The 20,887-nt window shown below is 35.2% G+C and overlaps 1 protein-coding gene across 1 annotated transcript; it reads right to left on the bottom strand.

Annotated features, from left to right (window-relative positions):
- Positions 1 to 1,110: 1,110 nt before the first annotated feature.
- Positions 1,111 to 20,516, bottom strand: TPH1 (tryptophan hydroxylase 1). Its single transcript, XM_063095500.1, has 10 exons — positions 20,400 to 20,516; positions 16,154 to 16,337; positions 13,999 to 14,099; positions 11,027 to 11,094; positions 10,684 to 10,880; positions 8,297 to 8,432; positions 7,416 to 7,542; positions 5,667 to 5,762; positions 2,113 to 2,246; positions 1,111 to 1,285 (listed from the first exon to the last, which is right to left on the bottom strand). The coding sequence occupies exons 1-10, from the start codon at positions 20,514 to 20,516 to the stop codon at positions 1,111 to 1,113; spliced, it is 1,335 nt and encodes a 444-aa protein (XP_062951570.1).
- Positions 20,517 to 20,887: the final 371 nt, after the last annotated feature.

Below are 20,887 nucleotides of genomic sequence, written 5' to 3' on the forward strand. Positions count from 1 at the left end.
ACTTAGCTATAATTCCCTTCTGTAACACTGCCTGTTTTTATGTCCTTCTTTGTTGATTGAACCAAATGATTTTTCCTGTGAAACTTCCTTGTCTTGTCAATAAAAAGAAAGGCTGATTTTGAATCGGGGCTGCTGCTCCCCTGATGGGCGGCAGTCCCTCCAGGCCTCATTGATGGTACTTTGAGTGAATTCTTTCTTTCTCTTTTTTTCATCTTGGTTACACAGATGAAAGTGTAACAATACCTGGACTACATGTCTGAGTACAGGGCCTTGCAAGTGGCACTCTCACCAGGTTCCTCTTGGATACATGAGTAGGACAGATAATCTAGACATCATCATGTGATGTCATAGAAGGAAAGAAGTTTTTAAGGAGAATGGTCACTTGGGAAGGGGCTCCCTAGTGCCTGCAAAATAAAGTCCCCAATTCATAGCCCAGTCTTAAGGATTATGCCCCAATCAACCTTTCCAGACTTAGCGACTCCTATTTCCCTACAAGACACTACATTTGAATCCAGACTACTTTCTCTTTACTAGGTATACTCCATGTACAAAGGCCTCTACTTTTGCTCATGCTAGCAGTGAAGACAACTGATCTCCCATTAAATTTAGGTGTGTGAATGTAATTGAGCTTGGCACAAATTCAGAGGTAAGTAACAGATACTTTAGAAATAAGCAAATCTCAAGGAACAATATGGGTCTACTCGATAATACTCATGGAGGTATTCTAAGTGATCATAAAGGTCATTTTACTCAAGAAGGATTGGGGCTGAGAGAGTCAGGCTGAGACCAGATCTACCCATTGGGTCAAACAACTTTTCTATTAAAAATGGTTGGTCAGTAAATTGTATGGTATGTGAATTATATTTCACTAAAGCCATTACGAAAAAAAGCCCTAAACAAACAAACAAAGAAACAAAACCCAAAAAATGGGTAGCAGAGTGTACAGGTGCAAATTTCCAGACTGGTAGTTCATTAAGGAGTAGGATTAGAGAATATAATTTGGCCAGAAGCTGCTGTCCCTCCACAGTCAGGTCTTCAAGAAAAGCAAGAGTTGGCCTACAGGCCTCTGAATTAATTCTCAAGTGCTTTCTGGATTAGGGCTGGCAAATGTCAGATACTCAGTTGCCTGCTGACTTGAGCAAGGGCGTCACTGACAACATCAAGATCATGTCGCAGCTCATTCATGGCGCTGGTAATGCTCTTGGTGTCTTTCAGGATCTGAATACTCCGTGTATATGGATTATACTTCACTCCAAATGGGCGCTTAATTGTTTTGGTAAATTCTCTGTTTAAGAAAACAAATAATAGACAATCAATTTCTAGGGGGTAAATGATAAAAACTAAATAAACAACAGAACACCTATTTCACACACTGGGCAAAGGACAAGTCTTTATTAAATATGCATGCAATCAGTCTGACCTATGTCCCTACACTACATGCTGAGAGAGCCCTGGAATCCCACACAGGTAAAAAACTCAAAGTAGTCATGTATATATCTATCCTGGTATTACTAGGGAAATTTTTCTGCCTCTGATATCCTCCTTTCTTAACCACACACTTTGCTGACTAATCCTTAGAGCATAGCTTTGATTGCATCATACATATTTCCTACATTTTTCAAACTCTTTATCTTTTTTCATCCTGTCTCTAAGCCTAAAATTTAATATATCTAAATATTATTATCTTTCAGCCCCTTTCTCAAATGTTATTAAGCTTTCCCTGTTCCCCCTGCTGGAATAAATTGTTCTTAAATGCACAACAAAGCTTTATCTGTATCTCTCTAAGGCTCTTGTCACTTTCCACATTGTTATGCAGTAATTTGTGTATAGTTTATTTTTCATATTAGACTACAAACTCTTTGATGGGAAGGAATGAGAAGAAGCCAATTTCTCAATGTATTCAATTCATACAAATGTGCTACCAGTATCTTGGGCATTTGCAACTACCCAACATCATTATATACAACATACTCTAAATGCTTGTTATGAAAGGGAGACATGCTACAGGCAGAAAGCTCCTAATTATCTAGCCGCTTACTTCAAAGACTTATTACCATCATTAGGTCTATCTTTTGCAGAAGAAAATGAAGGCATGAGGAATGTATGCTTTACCTCATCTTCTCCTTTGCATCTTCAAAGCTTTCAGATACAAAGTAGACATCCTGAAAAGTTGTGATGAGACATTCCTGTTTGCAGGTAATCTTGGGATCAAAGGGCTTTACTTTGGCTTGTCCAGAAAGTGCATGCTCAAGGACAAAGAGTAAGTGAATCAACGAATACTGTATATTTTCATAGATCACACAACCATTAGAATCGGCCCACCTCTGAACGTATTACTAATGCAATGGCCCCACCCTGCAATTCCAAACTTATTTCCTACAGCTCTATTTATCCCACAACATACTCCAGCAAAACAAATGGCTTTATGTTCCCCTTAAATGCCCCAACATCATCTCCATGGCTATGTTCTAACTCTCTTCTCTGTGTAGGAGGCACTCAAGAATCTTGATCTACTCCTTCATTGTAGCCCTTATTTTCTACCTGACGCTATTCTTTTTTTTTTTTTGGTTTGTTTATTTTATTTATTTATTTATTTTTTTAATGGTTGTCTCTGGAAAAGAAGATTCCAGAGGATGTTTATTTATTTATTTTTAAATTTTATTTTGTCGATATACATTGTGGTTGATTATTGTTGCCCCTTACCAAAACCTTCCTCCCTCCTCCCTCTCCTCCCTCCCCCACAACAATGTCCTTTCTGTTTGCTTGCGTATCAACTTCAAGTAATTGTGGTTGTTATATCTTCTTCCCCCCCCCTGGTTTTTTTTTTTTTGTGTGTGTGTGTGAATTTATATATTAATTTTTAGCTCCCACCGATAAATGAGAACATGTGGTATTTCTCTTTCTGTGCCTGACTTGTTTCACTTAATATAATTCTCTCAAGGTCCATCCATGTTGTTGCAAATGGCAGTATTTCATTCGTTTTTATAGCTGAGTAGTATTCCATTGTGTAGATGTACCACATTTTCCGTATCCACTCATCCGATGATGGACATTTGGGCTGGTTCCAACTCTTGGCTATTGTAAAGAGTGCTGCAATGAACACTGGGGAACAGGTATACCTTCGACTTGATGATTTCCATTCCTCTGGGTATATTCCCAGCAGTGGGATAGCTGGGTCATATGGTAGATCTATCTGCAATTGTTTGAGGAACCTCCATACCATTTTCCATAGAGGCTGCACCATTTTGCAGTCCCACCAACAATGTATGAGAGTTCCTTTTTCTCCGCAACCTCGCCAGCATTTATCGTTCAGAGTCTTTTGGATTTTAGCCATCCTAACTGGGGTGAGATGGTATCTCAGTGTGGTTTTGATTTGCATTTCCTAGATGCTGAGTGATGTTGAGCATTTTTTCATATGTCTGTTGGCCATTTGTATATCTTCCTTAGAGAAATGCCTACTTAGCTCTTTTGCCCATTTTTTAGTTGGGTCGCTTGTTTTTTTCTTGTAAAGTTGTTTGAGTTCCTTATATATTCTGGATATTAATCCTTTGTCAGATGTATATTTTGCAAATGTTTTCTCCCACTCTGTTGGTTGTCTTTTAACTCTGTTAATTGTTTCTTTTGCTGTGCAGAAGCTTTTTAGTTTGATATAATCTCATTTGTTTATTTTTCCTTTGGTTGCCCATGCTTTTGGGCTCGTATTCATGAAGTCTGTGTCCAGTCCTATTTCCTGAAGTGTTTCTCCTATGTTTTCTTTAAGAAGCTTTATTGTTTCAGGGTGTATATTTAAATCCTTAATTCATTTTGAGTTGATTTTAGTAAATGGTGAGAGGTATGGATCTAGTTTCATTCTCCTGCATATGGATATCCAGTTATCCCAGCACCATTTGCTGAAGAGGCAGTCCATTCCCCAGTGAATAGGCTTGGCGCCTTTGTCAAAGATCAGATGGCAGTAAGTGTGTGGGTTGATTTCTGGATTCTCTATTCTATTCCATTGATCAGTGTGTCTGTTTTTATGCCAGTACCATACTGTTTTGGTTATTTTAGCTTTGTAGTATAGCTTAAAGTCAGGTAGTGTTATGCCTCCAGCTTTATTTTTTTTACTCAGCATCGCTTTGGCTATGCGTGCTCTTTTATTATTCCATATAAATGTCTGGATAGTTCTTTCCATTTCTGAGAAAAAAGTCTTTGGAATTTTGATGGGGATTCCATTGAATTTGTATATCACTTTGGGTAGTATGGACATTTTCACTATGTTGATTCTTCCAATCCAAGAGCATGGGATATCTTTCCATCTTCTTGTATCCTCTCTAATTTCTCTCAGCAGTGGTTTGTAATTCTCATTATAGAGATTTTTCACATCCTTGGTTAACTCAATTCCTAAGTATTTTATTTTTTTGGTGGCATGTTCACTATTGGAGAAAAGAAATGCTACTGATTTTTGTGTGTTGATTTTGTATCCTGCTACTGTGCTGAAATCATTTCTCAATTCCAACAGTTTTTTTTTGTAGAGGTTTTAGGCTGTTCGATATATAGGATCATGTCATCTGCAAACAGGGACAGTTTGACTTCACCTTTTCCAATCTGAATGCCCTTTATTTCCTTCTCTTCTCTGATTGCTCTGGCTAGTACTTCCAACACTATGTTAAATAGGAGTGGTGAGAGTGGGCATCCTTGTCTAGTTCCTGTTCTTAAAGGAAAAGCTTTCAGCTTTTCCCCATTCAGGATGATATTGGCAGTGGGTTTGTCATATATGACTTTAATTATGTTGAGATACTTTCCCTCTATACCTAACTTATAGAGGGTCTTTGTCATGAATGAGTGCTGAATTTTATTAAATGCTTTTTCAGCATCTATTGAACCCGACGCTATTCTTATACATGACTTACACCCACCACTAGGTGGCAGCCTCCTTGAGAGCAAGACAGTACCTTGGACAGCGCACACATCCATCACTCAGCAAACACATTAAGTTCGTTCACTGGATAAATAATAAATCTGAAAGAATTCCCTAGAAACTATAAACGTATTGATAGAATATCATAAATGGTAAAAAAAAAAAATCCAGCAAGACTTTGTAAGCAAATCTTTAAAACACTTATTTAAAGGATATATATATATAATAATAAGATATAGGATCTTTTAAATAAAAAGCGTTTCTGACATATATAAACATATATACATACTTAGGGTGGCAGTAACATTACTGGAAAGCATTTTTCTCCATTTCCAAAATTTATATATTTTAAATGTTTACTAAAATTTTAAATGTTTATTAATAACTTTAAAATATAATAAACCCATTTTATGGTAACGTAATAACATTTTAATAAAAATAATTATATTTTACAAAACAAAAGTGAGAAAAGTAGAATTGTTTTACATTGTTATAAATCGTTTTTATTGTAATTTTATTTTTTGACAGAGCATAATTGTATGTAATTATAGGGTACACAGTGAGGTTATGATATATGTGTACAGTGTGGAATGATCTATATATATATAAAATATATATTAAGAAAACTCGGAAAATATGCCTTCAAATAATGGTTACTGCCACCTGAAGTATTTTCCACAGTAAGCTCTTGTTCAACACAAAAACTACTTCAGGTTGTATCAATTATATTATGTAAATATGGTTATGTGCAAAGATTTTTAACTCTTACTTTGAGTTCACTGATAGAAGAAAGTAAGCCAGCGCCAAAGACTCTTAGCTGCCCATCTTGTTTACACAGACCAAACTCCACAGTGAAAAAGTAGCACTGCAAATGTACATCAATATTACTTTCAAATCCTGAATGACTCAATTTAAAGCAAATTTCAACTTTGTCACTGACCCAAAGTAGCCCAGAAAAAAGCCCAAGACCCCCAGCCTAGTTCATAAGTCTTTCTTCAATCTAGCCTCATTTTAAACCAGGATTTCTCAAATTTTTGTTCTGAGGATTCTCATACACAATTAAAAATTACCAAGGACCCCAAAGATCTTTTCTTTGTATAGGTTATAGCTAGCTATATTAATCATGTTAAAAAGTAAAACTGAGAAAACACTTAAATGTTTACTAACTCACTTTAAAATATAATAAGCCCATTTTGTGATAACATAAAAACATTTTAATAAAATAACTATATTGTACAAAACAAAAAAAGTTAAGAAAAGTAGCATTGTTTTACATTGTCACAATTTTTTTTTTATTTTATTTTTTGACAAAGTATAATTGTATATAATTACAGGGTACATGGTGATGTTTGGATATATGTATACAGTGCGGAATGTTTGAATCAAGCTAATTAACAACATTGTTAAAAATCTTTTTAATGTCTGGCTAGACATTATTTAATGTTTGTCTAGAAGACAGATGGATTGTCATATCTGCTTCTGTATTTAACCTGCTGCAATATGTTGTTTTGCTTAAAGTATATGAAAAAATTCAGCTTTGCACAGTTATGTAGTTGGAACAGGGTTGAGTATTCTAACAGACTTTTCAGATAATTGTGAATATGTTTCTTTGACACTACATCAAAACTGAACAAGGGGTAGTTTCTTAAAGTTCATATGCAATGTGGAATCTGAACTCTGGCAATGAACTCTGTTTGTTAAATTAAAATCTACTTTGCACTTTGAATGGATCTTTTACCTGTGCATGATTTTGACCTCCAGTACCCCATGAATGGGTCTCAGGGACCCCAGGGGTCTCCAAACCACAATTTGAGAAGCACTGTTCTAACATCTAGCCTATTTCATGCCGCCTCCCCACCACTCTCCCAACACACACACTCTGTTCCAGCTTCTTGTCATTTCCCCAGACACACCAAGCATCTCCTTGTCTTTTCTTGTGTGCCCTCATCTTGAGATGCTCTTCCTTCCTTCTTTGCTCATAAAAACATTACTCACTCTTCATGGGCTAGTGCAGATGTCCTTCTTCCATGAAACCTCCCCCAAACAGTTCTCCGCACTCCCAGAGCATTTTACCTGAACTTCCCTATAGACTTTATCTCATTCTAACATAACTGCCTCCTCGTGTGGTATATAAGCTCTTCGAAGGCAATGACCAAGCCTTACTCATCTTTGTATTTCCAGCAGTGTCTTGTATCTAGTGCTCAAAAATATTTTTAGCATAATTTTTATGGAACCTATCATTTTTATTGGAAAATAAAAGCTATACAATCTATTAACATTATTGTCATCAAGTATTTCTTTGCCTTTTTAAAGCTCAGGTCTCCTTTTGATAACCCTTAAAATTTTAAATCTTTCTTTAATGTTGTTACTTAGATTATTTAAATGAAATTAAATATTATGAGCAAAGACATATTTTCTATTGGTCATCTTGAATATGAACCCTTAAACTACACAAATACATATATACCCCACCCCAGTTGAGAACTACTGATCTATACAGCTATATTCAGATTTATACCGTTGCCAGTTTTTGAACAGCCTCCTCTGAAGCGCCAAGAGAAGCCAGACCAATTTCTTGGGAGAATTGAGCAAAACTAGGTTCAGCCAAAAGAGGAACATGACCTAAGAGTTCATGGCAGGTATCTCTGAAATAGAGGTACAAGCTTGTCATGCTGTGATGCTTAGCACAAATGCATAATCAATCATTCAATCCAATCAAAATCCAATCTTACTTTTATTCTAATTATCAGGTGGTATTACTTTGGTGATGGATCACAAAGGACACTAATCAAATAAAGAAACAATTTTGATTCAAAATCTTGGCCACTCACAGACACACACATATAAGTGCATATTGGATACTGGTAGACATCCACATGCCCTCCCCACCCAAATCAGGTCTCTGCTCAAATGTCACCTTCTCAGCAAGACCTTCCCTGATTATCCTTTTTAAAACAGCAACAACCCCCGCACGGCCCCCACCCCCACCCATGCATACATCCCATTCTCCAGCTTTGTTTTTCTCCATGGCCCTCATCTCCAGCTAACATGATACATACATACATTTTCTTGTTTGTTTATTATCTGTATCCCCCGCTGTAATGCAAGCTCTACGAAGGCAGGAATTTTTGTCTGATTTTTTTCAGTGTTATATACCCCATGCTGAGAACAGCACCTGGCACCACACAGGTTGTCAATTAATAATAATGATAATAATAGTGGCTAACATGCATAGAGCATGGAACATGTACTATATGCCAGGCACTATTCTAAATGCTTTACATGTGTTAATTCATTTAATATTCAATAATAATAATAATAATAATAATAAACCATGAGATAGGTGCCACTATTATAAATAACCATTTCATGAATGAGTGGCTGAAGTGAAGTACTTACGGCTCTGGGGTATAGAGGGGATCTGAACTGTGTCTCACATACTGAGTGCAGTGAAAAACTCGAAAGGCTAAACCTGATAAGAAATCTCTTGGTGATAGGTAACCAGCCACAGGACGGATGGAAAAACCTGTGCGCTCTGCAAAGCAAAGGAGAAAACAGAGAAAATCTTTACAAGACAAACCATTGCCTGGAGCGTTTTAATTCTGTCAGTGACACCCAGTAACACTTTGAGGGAGGACATAGAAACTAACACTTATCATACGCATACTAAGGGGAACTAATAACTATTAAGCACTTACCATGGCCAGGCAATGAGTTAGACATTTTACATATCATATCTCCTTTCATGCTTACAATATAGGTTAAGGACTTTTCTCCTTATTGTGACAACTATAAAACTGAGGCTCAGAGACTCAGTAATGTGCCCAAAGCCACACAGTAGATGATAAAGATAGGATGAGGACCCAGGTCTCTTTATACTGCATCTTACTGTCTCTCTGAAGAGTTTAGAATATCCCCTACAAAATCTTACTTTCTTTTCAAAGGTATTCACCAACAAGATCTATTAATTTAGATCAGAACCATTTTTTAATCTATGCTATTATTAGGCAACACTATCTCTTATAAAGTAGTCCCTTTACTTTATCTAAACTGGATGGTGCTCTTCCATCCCCAATAGCCAAGACTGCATACACACTGTAAAAGGGACCTGCCACTAAGCTTCAGTGGCTCCAAAGACTCCTGTAAGCTCCAATCTTGCCCTTCATTTCAAACTTTCATGACTAATATTCCACTTCCATCCAGTTGCTTTGTACTTGGATTCTCCCACTCTGATGGGTAAAATGCACTGCCCAATAGAATTTTCCACAACTTTAGAAATGTTTTATATCTGTGCTGTCCAATAAAGCAACCACTAGCCACATGTAGCTATTAAGCATTTGAGATGTGGCTAGTGTGACTGAGAAACTAACATTTTCGTCTAAATTTATTTTATTTAAAATTTATACTACCACCAAATAAATAAACAAACAAACAAACTGCATGTGTCTAGTGGCTACTATATTTGACAGTGCAGGTAGCCCCTTTCAAATGATGCTTTGTTTGAACTGTCTTTTAATATTGGTTTCAATCTGTGACATTTGCCCTTGAAAGACTTTCAGCAACACATTCTGCAGCCAGCCCAGGCTCCAGATCCCAAGTGAACAGCTTTCAGTTTTGTATTCGTAACAAAATACTTCCTCCAAATTGCATGCAAATTTGATTTTACAACAACTTGTAGCACTTGCTTGTCCATCTTTGTAAGTCCAGCAAGGTCATATGTATTGATTCTCTATCATCTTTAATTACTATGTTTTTAAAATCTAGTTTTTGTAGGAACCACTTAAATAACTTCTTCCCTCGTGGAAACTATATAACCCTTTCCTGTTTACATCTTCTTAGCTTTGTGTATAATTGTTGAATAATTAGAATTAAGGAGTTGAATATATATGTAGATTTTTGTAACAGTCTATGTAAGAGACTCAAATATAGCAATTTCAGGCCATGATGGGAATAAACTAACCTCTGAGTTTAAAAAAACACAACTTCTTTTAAATTAAGGTTTCTAATCTGCTGAGATAAAGAGGGATATTTATTTTTCTTAAATATTGTATACCCTGAAGATCACTCAGTGATCATTTTACTTCCTATGTATGCTAGAAAAAATAATAGGCCTGGACCAAACAAGTATGAAGAACTAAAAGTAACAAAATTGTCCTTACTCTTTGTTTATGCCTCTACTAGCAAATCTTCCTTACGAAAATGATAGAATCTTAGTGTGGAAAGGGGCTTCAGAGATCAAATACTCCAACCTTCCCCAACATGTTTGGATCTCCTTTACCACATCTATGACAAGAGGATGTGGAATGTCTGCATGAAGACCTCCGTGGATGGCAAACTAACCATCTCAGGAGCCTATTCTATTTTCAAGTGGCTCCTTTAATAAGGTATTCTCCATTGAGCGAAGATCTTGTAGTTTCCATCCAATAGTTCTCTACTTTGGAGGTCACAAAATAATCCCTCTATTATATAAGATGACTTTCACATACTTAAATAAAGCTATAATGTTCCCTAAATCTCCAGGTTAAACACCCCAAGAGTCCTTCAAATTGTACTTACTTTGTATTTTCAAATCCCCTTATAATTCTGCTCACTTTTCTCTACTCTTGCTCCAGGTTATGATTATTCCTCTTCAAATGTGGCGCCCAATCCTGAATCCAATACTCCAAGACAGAGTACAAGAAGAGTCTGATCTTCCATATAACTAGACTTTCTTCCTCTATTAAACATGCTGTCATGATCAGAACAGAGTTCAACATTCCCCTTATAAAAATTAATTAGTTTATTACCTTTTAAAAAGTTTGACACATCTTCCAATTGTGGGATATTATCTTCCCGATACCCACAATATTTAGAAAGCAAAGGTAAGTTTTTGAGATATTCTCTGCAAGCATGGGTTGGATAGAGTTTGTTGAGCTCTCGGAACACAGTTCCCCAGGTCTTAATCTCCTCTTCAGTGAATTCAACCTTAGGAATGGGGTGTCCACTAATGAGATAAAGGGAAGAAATTATTTGAATTAGAATTCAATAAACAGTAACACTTATTTTACTTTTTGTTTATTAAATGAACACAATTTATTCATATATTTTATTATGTCAAAATTGGATGCATTATTTTTATAACATACTTACTGTTTATAGTTCATAGCCAAGTCTGCAAAATACTTCCGTCTTTTACGGTAGACATTGTCTTTGAAGCCCTGATAATTAAAGATAAGTTTTTAAAAATCCATACTAAAAAATACTTGACAAATGATATTTAGAAAACATTTTATAACTTGAGCTATCATGTTAAAAGGATACATAATTGTTGCTATGAGCAAGCATTGTTTAGAGATTTATGATCATTTATATTTTAAAGTCAATATTACATGACAACTTTAAACTCTAATGGCTACAAAGACAAAATATACTAGAGATACAATGATACCCTAGTGGATACAAAGATAAAATTGTTTGAAGAATAGGGAAAGCACCACCTTAGTTAAATTAAATACATGGCTCTTTTCCAATGATAAGTTTTTTCTTTCATCATTTGACTACATCTTCAGTTATATTTACATGTGATAGTAATTAATAATAAAGTAGTAATTAATAATATTTGAAATAGTGACAAATGAATCTAGCCTTAGGTTTTTTTCACCAAATGCAAACATAATCATCACTTGCATAATAAGCAAACAGTGATGATGATTTAAAAAAATAACAATGTTAGAATTTATACTTATAAAAAATATTTTTTAAAAATAAACAAAATAAGAAATCAAAAATCAAAGCCCAGGAGGAAATAGCTAATAATACAAATTATAGGAGAGATGGAGACACCTGAAAAAAAAGAACGAGACTCATCTCTTTAACACAGACTTATGAGCCCCTACTACGCACCTGGCCCTGTGCTAAAATCTGGAGGAACAAATATGAATAAAGCACAATCTGGGGATTCAATGAGTTTACATGAACTGATTATTATAAAACAATATAAGTGTCATATTGCACAGATATTGCACACATATGCAAAGAATGCCACACAAACCCAAACAAGAAACTCATAATCCAGTGTATGTAAAAGAGAATAACGTGGCTCTGGAAAGGCTTCCCAATGATGACTCCTGAGCTAAATCTCAAAAGAGGAATGGAGATAGCTGGGTGGAAGAGGGCATAAAGGACAGCACCCATAACAGCACAGAGATGAAAGCCAGCGTGTTGTGCCTAAGAAAATACAAGCAATCCAGTGGTGCTGGAGCTTGGAGAGTGAGGTGGAGTGTGTTTAAGACTAGTTAGGTGACTGCAAGTTAAAGGTCTTAGCCTTGAGTACTCAAGGTTTTAGCCTTGGGTAACGGGAATCCATTGGCGATTTTTAAAAAAAATAACTTTATAGAGATATAATTTACATACCATAAAATAACCATTCAGTGGTCTATAGTATATCCAGAGTTGAACAACCATCTCCACTACCTAATTACAGAAAACTTTATGACCCCAAAAAGAAACACCATACTCATTAGCAATCATTCCCCATTTCCTCCATCCCCACTGCCAGCCCCTTGCAACCAGTAATCTACTTTGCGTTTCTATGAATTTGCCTATTCTGGACATCTCGATATGGGGCCTTTTGTGACTTACTTCTTTCATTTATCATGCTGTCTTTAGGTTCATCCATGTTATAGCACTTATCAATATTCCATGCCTTTTTATGGCCAATAATATTCCATTGCATGGCTATATTATACATTATCCATTTGTCAGTTGATGGACATTTGGGACTTTTTCACTATTATGAATAATGCTGCTATGAACATTTGTATACAAGTTTTTGTATGAACACATGAGGGTATTTCAAAAAGTTCATGGAGAGATTTGTATTTGTTTTATTTTTCCACAAACTTTTTGAAGTATACTTGTATGTTTTTAATTCTCTTAGGCATGTACATAGGAACCTTTGGTGATTTTTAAGAGAGAAGGGGGATTAATGGTCATATTGAGGTTTTAAATCATTCTACTGACTATAAGGGGGATGGGGTTGAAGGTGGCAAGGATGGAGGCAGGGAGACCAGATAAGAGATGTGCTAGTAGGGATGAATAAAGAACAAATTTAAGAAATATTTCAGAGGTAGAAATTAGCAGGACTTGGTTGTATATCAGTAAAACTGATGCACTCATCTTTTATAGGCATGCCCCAGATGTTCCTGCCTCTGAACCTTTGCTCATATTGTCCCCCCTGAATTGTCCTCCCTCTCCATCTCCTACCTGCCAAAATCTTTTAAGGCCCAATTGAAATGTTACCTTTCTTTGATCTCTTCAGAGGTGTTTGCTTTAGTGTATATTTCAAAGTAATTTGTTCATGTCACAGCACAATTTTTACATTTTATCTTGTGTTTATTTATTTACATATGTGTGCTTTAGCTTTTTAACTAAGCTGTAAGCTCCTTCAGGGCAAGTACTGCAATTAGTTGCAATAGTAACTCAGTAAGATTATAGAATAAACGGATGGATCGGCTCGTGGCTGTCTAAGGTAGTATAAGGTCACATTCACAGAGCTAATAAGTAGGGGAGGCTAGATTAAAGTCCTGATCTGTGTGACTCCACAACTGTACCCTCTTCTCTCCTCCCCTCCCAGGAACGTAGAGCTCCATTAGCAAGCTTAATGCTCTGGATTTACTAATTCTCCAAGTCTTGCCTGTACTGCGCAGTTTTGCAAGGGAACAACTTCCTAGTTTATCAACTTCCTTTATAATCCAATCATGCTGGGCAGCGTGGGTGGTTTTTCTCTGGCCCATCTTTATTCCCCTTTCCAATAACATGTGCCCATTTTAATAAAAACTGACTGAAGACACTGTCTTCATTTTAGTATAACCCTTAGAATGGTTCTTAATAATAGGAATGCCAGGCATAGGACAGATGTTTGGGAGCCGATGAAGTTAAGTGCATTTCAGGCAGTTACTCTCAATTCCACCAACATGGAGGTCTACCAATGCTTCCTGAAATCTAGATTAAAATAAGATCCTATTTAGTCTAGAAAACACATTTTCTCAATAAATAAGTTGCCTTTAATTTTTAGTTTGCTTTAAATTATTTTTATAAAAGTATTTATTAAAAATATTTACAGGATGGTCTGCATCTAGTTCAGATCCATACATCAGAACTCTGTTGGCACAAAGGTCCAGGTCAGAAATCTTCTTTGGAAACCAAGGAAGAGTTTCCATACCTGCAAAATACAAAAACCACTAAAAGTTGAAGAGACCATCTTAAATAAGACAATAAGGAAGACAAAATTAATGCATTTGAATGATATTTTTACTTTTAGCTTGTACATTGAGGCAAATTTTATAGAAGTTAACTGCTCTATTTCTAAGAAGTAAATTTTACTCAACTTATTATTATTATTATTATTATTATTGGTGGCTGGCTGGTAGGGGGAACCGAACCCTTGATCTTGGTTTTACAAGGCTGCACTCTAACCAACTGAGCTAACCGGGCAGCCCTACTCAAACTTTTTAAGCTTTAAAATTTTTTTGAGTCTTCAGGTTGATTTCCCAAGTGTCAAGAAATTCTGTACTTTAGTAACAGATCAAAGTTAAAAAAAAATAAATTAAGCTACATATTTAGTTATCCTACAAAAATATATAACTCTTTACAGACCAAGGTGCAGTTTTAATAAGAACTTTGAATGTTTATTTCTGTTGATGAAAAGAATCTTACAAATCATTTATATTTTTGCCACCTTGATCTTCTCACCATTACTCAGACATACAAGCCCTCATGATACTGGGTTCTTGCATATGCTGTTTTTCTGCCTGGAGTAGCTATCCCACTCCTACTCCATACCCCACCCCACCCTTCTGTTTTCCTGAGAATATCCTTTTCATCCTTCAAGACCCAAATCTGATGAGACCTCCTCATTCCTCAAAGCCTTCCCTGATCCTGTAGGTAGAGCTAGTAGTTCTCTGTCCTCTGGGTTCCAACGACACTGTTTCTAACTTTCAAAGGCTTTTACTATGTTTTATTATAGTGTATGTGTGTATATGCCTGCCTTACACAAAAGGCTGGGATCAACTGTAGAGCAGGGACTATATATTTTTGTATTCCCCTTTCTTAGTAAAAATATCTGACACAAGTTGGTGTACCCTAACTATCAAGTGAACCATTTCGCCATCTGTAAAACTCTTCATTTTACAGATGAGGTAACCAACCTCCAGAGAGGTAAAGTAATTTACCCAAGGTAACTCATTTCTAATGGAATAGAGAGGACTAGAACTCAATCCTTCTTGCTCCAATGTATTGCTCTTTCTAACATACCAAGGAGTGATATTCAAGAGATTTAACAATATATTCAACCAGGGCACTAACCACTCCAAATAGACAGCAGCAGTTGTAGGCTCCTGCTCTGCCAGGGGTTAACTTTTTAGTTGTTAATGGTGGGCATGGGACTCCAGGGGGGGATCTGGAGCTACAGAGGCTTTTAAAGCATGGAAGCACTCAAGGACTAAGAGAAGCAGCGCTCTCTCAGCCAGAAGTGAAGGTATATCAATATTTTAATATTTATGCAGCTGTATGAATGCATAATAGATGAATATCAGCCTGAATTATACCCCAAATATTGTGAGATAATCTGAAGAGATTATTTTAGATTAAGTACCATATATAAAATGTGGCTGAATTGTCCATTTGTCTTTTGCCTCAAATAAACTACAAGGATTTTTTCCACAAATAGAGATTTTAGTTTATAACTTTGGTATCCGAGTATCTGAAACCTTAGAAGGCTTTATTGTTTTCTCAGTTGCTTTTGGTGGGAGCGGGGACAGGAAGGAATGCTGTAAATAGTACATTTCACATCACAGTTGTCAGCAACCATCAACATTCTCAAAAAATTCAAATATTCATTTAAGATCTCCTAGGTGCTAAGCCCTGTGAAAGTTATTAAGTGCTCAGGAATTGTGAGTTGGAGGTTTGTGGAATCACAAAATACTTGACGATTTGGAAATTGAGAGATAACCTAATTGATTCCTAACTATTCTGAATTATGTCTTATATTCAAGGGTTCTTTTTCACTTCTTTCACACTTGATCAAATGTTGCTTTATAATTTTTCTTTAGTATTTTGAGAACAAATATTTTGAGTTCCCCTCACTACCAGACTGTAAGCAATTTGAAGAGATAGTGTTTTATTTTTACTTTCATGTCTTCAAGATGAATCTAAGATTGGACACATACACATTAGGTATTTAATCTTCTAAGTAGTATTTTCAATTTTCAAACTTACTGTCTTCCTTTATAGCAAAATTTTCAGGTGGATTCACAGAGAGAACATTAGTATAAGACTTCAACAGATGAAAAATATCATTCAATTGTTCTCTGTTGATATCACAGTCAACAAAAACTTCAAATTCTGAGTTTCTTCTCTTTGATTTTCGGGACTCGATATGTAACAGGTTCACGTGCTTCTCCTGTGTAAAGCAGACAGTAAAGATTACATGTAATTGCCTCAAATGTTAACAGTCTTTGAGTAGTTTGCTTTCATTACCATTAAAAATCAATTTCACACTTGTCATAATAGCCAAAGGGAGGCGAAAGGCTGTTTTTAGTGTTGCCAACAGCAAAATAATTCCCCCTTAAATATTATGTACTATTTGAAAAAGGATGCAAGATTCATCTCACTCTCCAGAAACCAGTAAAATAACAGCCACAAGAGGTCCTTCAGATTGTCAAAATTAATTGCAATTCAAATCTAAATACCAAGTCTCCTGGATAAAAATAATCTTTTTAAATTTTTCCCAAAAAAACCTTTAGTTTTCAAAAAGTGATATTAATGTTAGTCCTTGAGAAAGAAAAGTTTCCTTCACAAAATTCCACTTAATAAAATTAGATGAACATCTTGAACATCCAGAGTATTTAATACCTCAAATCTCTTAAGCAACAAACTTAGTAACCAGCTGAACAAGATTGCTGCTTCTGATGTCTTCCCATATCAGCCTGAGCTGTGGGTACAATGTGTGCAAATCTATGGGAGGAAGGTGGCTTCTCTCACCAGTTTGGGTAGCTGAGAAAAAGCACTGGGGACATGATAATGAAACATGATAAGCAATCACCCAACAGTTTTATCATCTAATATATGAGAAAGTTAGACAGATAACCTCCAATATCATCCTGTTTATCCTAAAATAACTTAGTAAACACCTGTGTAGTCAGGTAAGGACTGTGGAGAATACAGAGAAGAGTAAGACATACAAGGAATTTACAATCTAATTGGTTAATACGTTAAAGGCTAAGAAAAAATACAAGCAATGAGTGTTCGGGTGCGGAAATGTTCAGTGAAGGGAAAAAGCATCATGGGTTAGAGAGACTAGAAGGTTTCATTGAGCAGATGGGAACTGAAATCATAAAGAATAGATAGAATGGAAAGGTAGAAGGGAAGAAGGAGGGATTCCAAACAGAAGGAAATGTGCAAGCAAAGGTAAGGATGAGATAAGAATTATCAGTGATCATGAGCCAACAAAAAACAAAAGTGAGTGTTGGGGGATGTTAGGAAGTTGCAATAGGCAAGGTTTATCCTGGAACATAGAATTTATCATTCAATCAATAGAAGAAAGTGAGTTACGAAATATACTGGAATTGGTCACGAGTAAAGAAGAGTTTCATTTCATCTATTATGATTTTTTACAATAATAATGTAGTCATAAGTATTTTCTAAATAATGACAAATATAAAGGTAAACTATGTTTTTGGAGAAAAAGATGCAAAATGTCAATTTTTTCCTAACTTAATCTATAAATTGGACATTATCAAAATCAAAATCTCAATGGGATTTGAAGAAGAAATGTTACTAAATAATTTCAAAGTTCATCTGAAAAAATATACTCAGAAAAATTCAGATAAAGTAGGCGTAATAATTGAGACATTCCCTATCAGATATTCAGAAACAGAGGCACAGAGAGGTTAAGCAGTTTGTCCAAAGGCACACAGCTAATAAGTTTCAGAGCTGGAATTCAAACCTTTGCTGTCGAGTTCCATAGTTCTTGCTCTTAAACACTGTGCTGTTGTACAAGAAAAGAAGAGTCACAGATAATATGGCTCTTTTTGGACAGCATTTACATAAGCTTAATTATGAAAGCACTAAAGATTGACATAGTCAAAAATTCGGACACAGCTACATCGGGAAGATGGGGAGAAGGGAAGTTGAGGGGGCCGCTAGAAGGGGATTGTGTCAAGAAGCCTAAATCTTTACTTCCATTGTAGGAAATCAATACATAATATTTCAAATTGAAAAAATCAAGAAATAGAAGCAGAATGAATGTATTATTTGTAATTGTTGGAAATAAATATTAGAAGAATAGTTAAAAGAATTGAAAATAGTTGTCTCCTCTTAGGCTGAGGATAGAATAAGTAAAACGGGGTGGATGCACACCTAGTCCACCATGCAGCAATTAAAAGAATAAATGAGATGTACACACAGCAGCATGGGCAGGTCTTAAAAACACAGTGCTGAATGGGGGAAAAGTTTGTAGCACAATAACATTTATATAAATTACTAATATATGCACACACAAAAGCTCTTCATATTCTAAAGTGCACATAAAAATAATTCAATATACATATCAAACATATTAGAGCAGCTGTCTATCAGAAGAGAGAGATGGAGATCAAATAGAAGAATGAAATAAAATAAGAGGAGGTTGCATATAATAAATGATGCTAGTGTAATGAGTATGAATAAGTCAGCCCTCTGCACCTAAGGTTAACAAAAATTTAAATGTAATTTGGGAATGAAGAAAGTTGAAGCAGAAGACTGCTGTTTTCTTTATAAGCTTTATAGTATGGGTTGACTTTTAAAACTACATACAAGTATTCATTGATTAAAAATAAAATAAATAGAAAGTTGGTGGAAAAAGAAATATAGGTATATTATTTAAAGACCCAAAGGTAATCAATGGAATAAAAATAATGATGCAATTATCAAATTTTGGGAATAGCGGGAAGGGAGAAAGGTGGTATCAGTATCATTTTTTCACAATAAAGAGTATACAAATATTGTGAAAAATTGATAACTCGAAGAGAGATATAAGAGCAACATTAAGATTTTATAACATCATCAAAAGAACTAAAGAACAGAAATAGTTAAAAGAGGTTGCCTTCAGGAAGTGGAACTGAGGATACAGTGTTTTGGGTAGGAAAACTGATGCTTTTCATCACAAACTCTTCTAGACTATTTGTCTATATTTTAAAATTTTAATTCTTTGAAATATTATTTTCAAATGGCTATATAATATTATGTCATATTAATATAAACTTGATTTTTAAAATATCTAACATTTATCAATCATTCACTTTGTACTATCCTAAGCACTTTAAATATATGAACTCTACTAATTCTCTCAATGACCCTGTGAGGTAGGTACGGATCTCATTTTATAGAGAAGTGCAGGGATTAATTAATTTTCCCATGACCACTCAGCTAAAAAGTGACAGAGAAAGGATTTGAACTCAGGTGGTCTGCCTCTAGAGCCCACAGGCTTAACTACAGTGCTGTTCTAGTAGCATAATTTAACCTGTCTTCTACCTTAAGACAAGTAGTTTGTTTATAATTTTTAGTTCCACTAAATACATCTTCATGTCCTGGAGTCCTTAAACTAGATTAGATCCTCCAGTTTGATGCTGTCACAGTACCTGGTATTTCTATTGTGGATCACTTTACACCCATGTAATTATTTACTTTCTACAATTATTTGCTTACTGTCTGTCTTCCCCACCAGATGATATACTCTGTGAGGGCAGGCACTGTGTCCACTTTGTTCAGCTCCACATCCTTAGTATGTAGCACAGCACCCGGCACATAGTAAGTACTCAATAAATATTCATGTTCTACTTGACTGACCCAAATTTCCTTAAGATAGATAGATTCATGGAAGTGAAATTACTGGGTCAGAAAATATGAATGATTTAAGGTTCATAAATACAGATGTTTTCCATAAATGTTACACCAATTTACAACCAAATGCATTGAGGCTCTGAGTACAGAGCAGTATAACTGTAAAATCTTTGCTTATGAAAAATAATAGAATTAAATATATTATTAATATATCACTAAATAATATCAAATATATCATTAATAATGTATGAATCAATATATTATTAAATATAATTAAAATCTTAATATTTCATTTAATTAAAATTAAATTGAAATTTGCTTTTCTGAAATCTGTGATGTGAATCTCCTCCCCCACATTTCTTTTTTTTTTTGGCAGCTGGCCAGTATGGGGATCCAAACCCTTGACCTTGGTGTTGTTATCAGCATCATGCTCTAAAGATTTATTAGCTATTTGTATCTGCTCTTCCATAAGTTGTTTGTATCTCTTGCCCATTTATTAGAATTGAGCGATATTTTAGAAATTTACATTCTTAAAAAATTTCTGTAGCCTACCTCTGAAGAATTTACAATAATTTATGTTTTACGTATAATTCTAGGCATTCATTTTTAGAAGAGTTTTTGCATAAATATGGAGAGTGCTTACCTGGAAGATTTTCAGTGCTTTTATAAGTCCTCCAACTTCATTCTTTAAGGAAAAAATGAGAGTTGCTCTTCCCCTTTCTAAGGAATGGTCTTTGTTCTCCTTATTGTCTTCAATCATGATGAACTTGGTGTACTTCTCTAAAAATAAAGTATAAAAATATAAAGGGCTAAAATATAAGTTGTGCAATGTAAACAATATTTAATAACTAAGGGAATATTAACTTCTCCTAGCTTCAGTTCTTTGCATTAAAACCTGAATATGCAGATATGGTTTGCAAGACTGTAATGAGACCAAAATAAGATAATACATTGTCTAACATAGTGCCTGAAATGTAATAGGCATACAAAATATGCTAGTAGTTCCCTTTTCTTTTTTTCTAATCCAATCCTTCTTTCAAGGCATGACTCAAGCCCACTGGTTTCTTGCAGTTTTCCTGATATTGGGCCCTCTTTCTCTACGAAGGCCTACCTCTCCTTCTCCCCAAAATC

Source organism: Cynocephalus volans, chromosome 4 (assembly GCF_027409185.1).
Source record: "Cynocephalus volans isolate mCynVol1 chromosome 4, mCynVol1.pri, whole genome shotgun sequence".
NCBI lineage: Eukaryota > Metazoa > Chordata > Mammalia > Dermoptera > Cynocephalidae > Cynocephalus > Cynocephalus volans.

Bases quoted from the DNA above. Each gene is read 5' to 3' on its own strand.
- TPH1 (XM_063095500.1), bottom strand. From the start codon at position 20,516: ATGATTGAAGACAATAAGGAGAACAAAGACCATTCCTTAGAAAGGGGA. The intron at 11,095-13,998 runs GTAAATATTTTT...TTTAATTATCAG, and splicing joins AACTAGATGCAGACCATCCT to GGCTTCAAAGACAATGTCTA. The intron at 1,286-2,112 runs GTAAAGCATACA...TTTCTTAAACAG, and splicing joins GATGCAAAGGAGAAGATGAG to AGAATTTACCAAAACAATTA.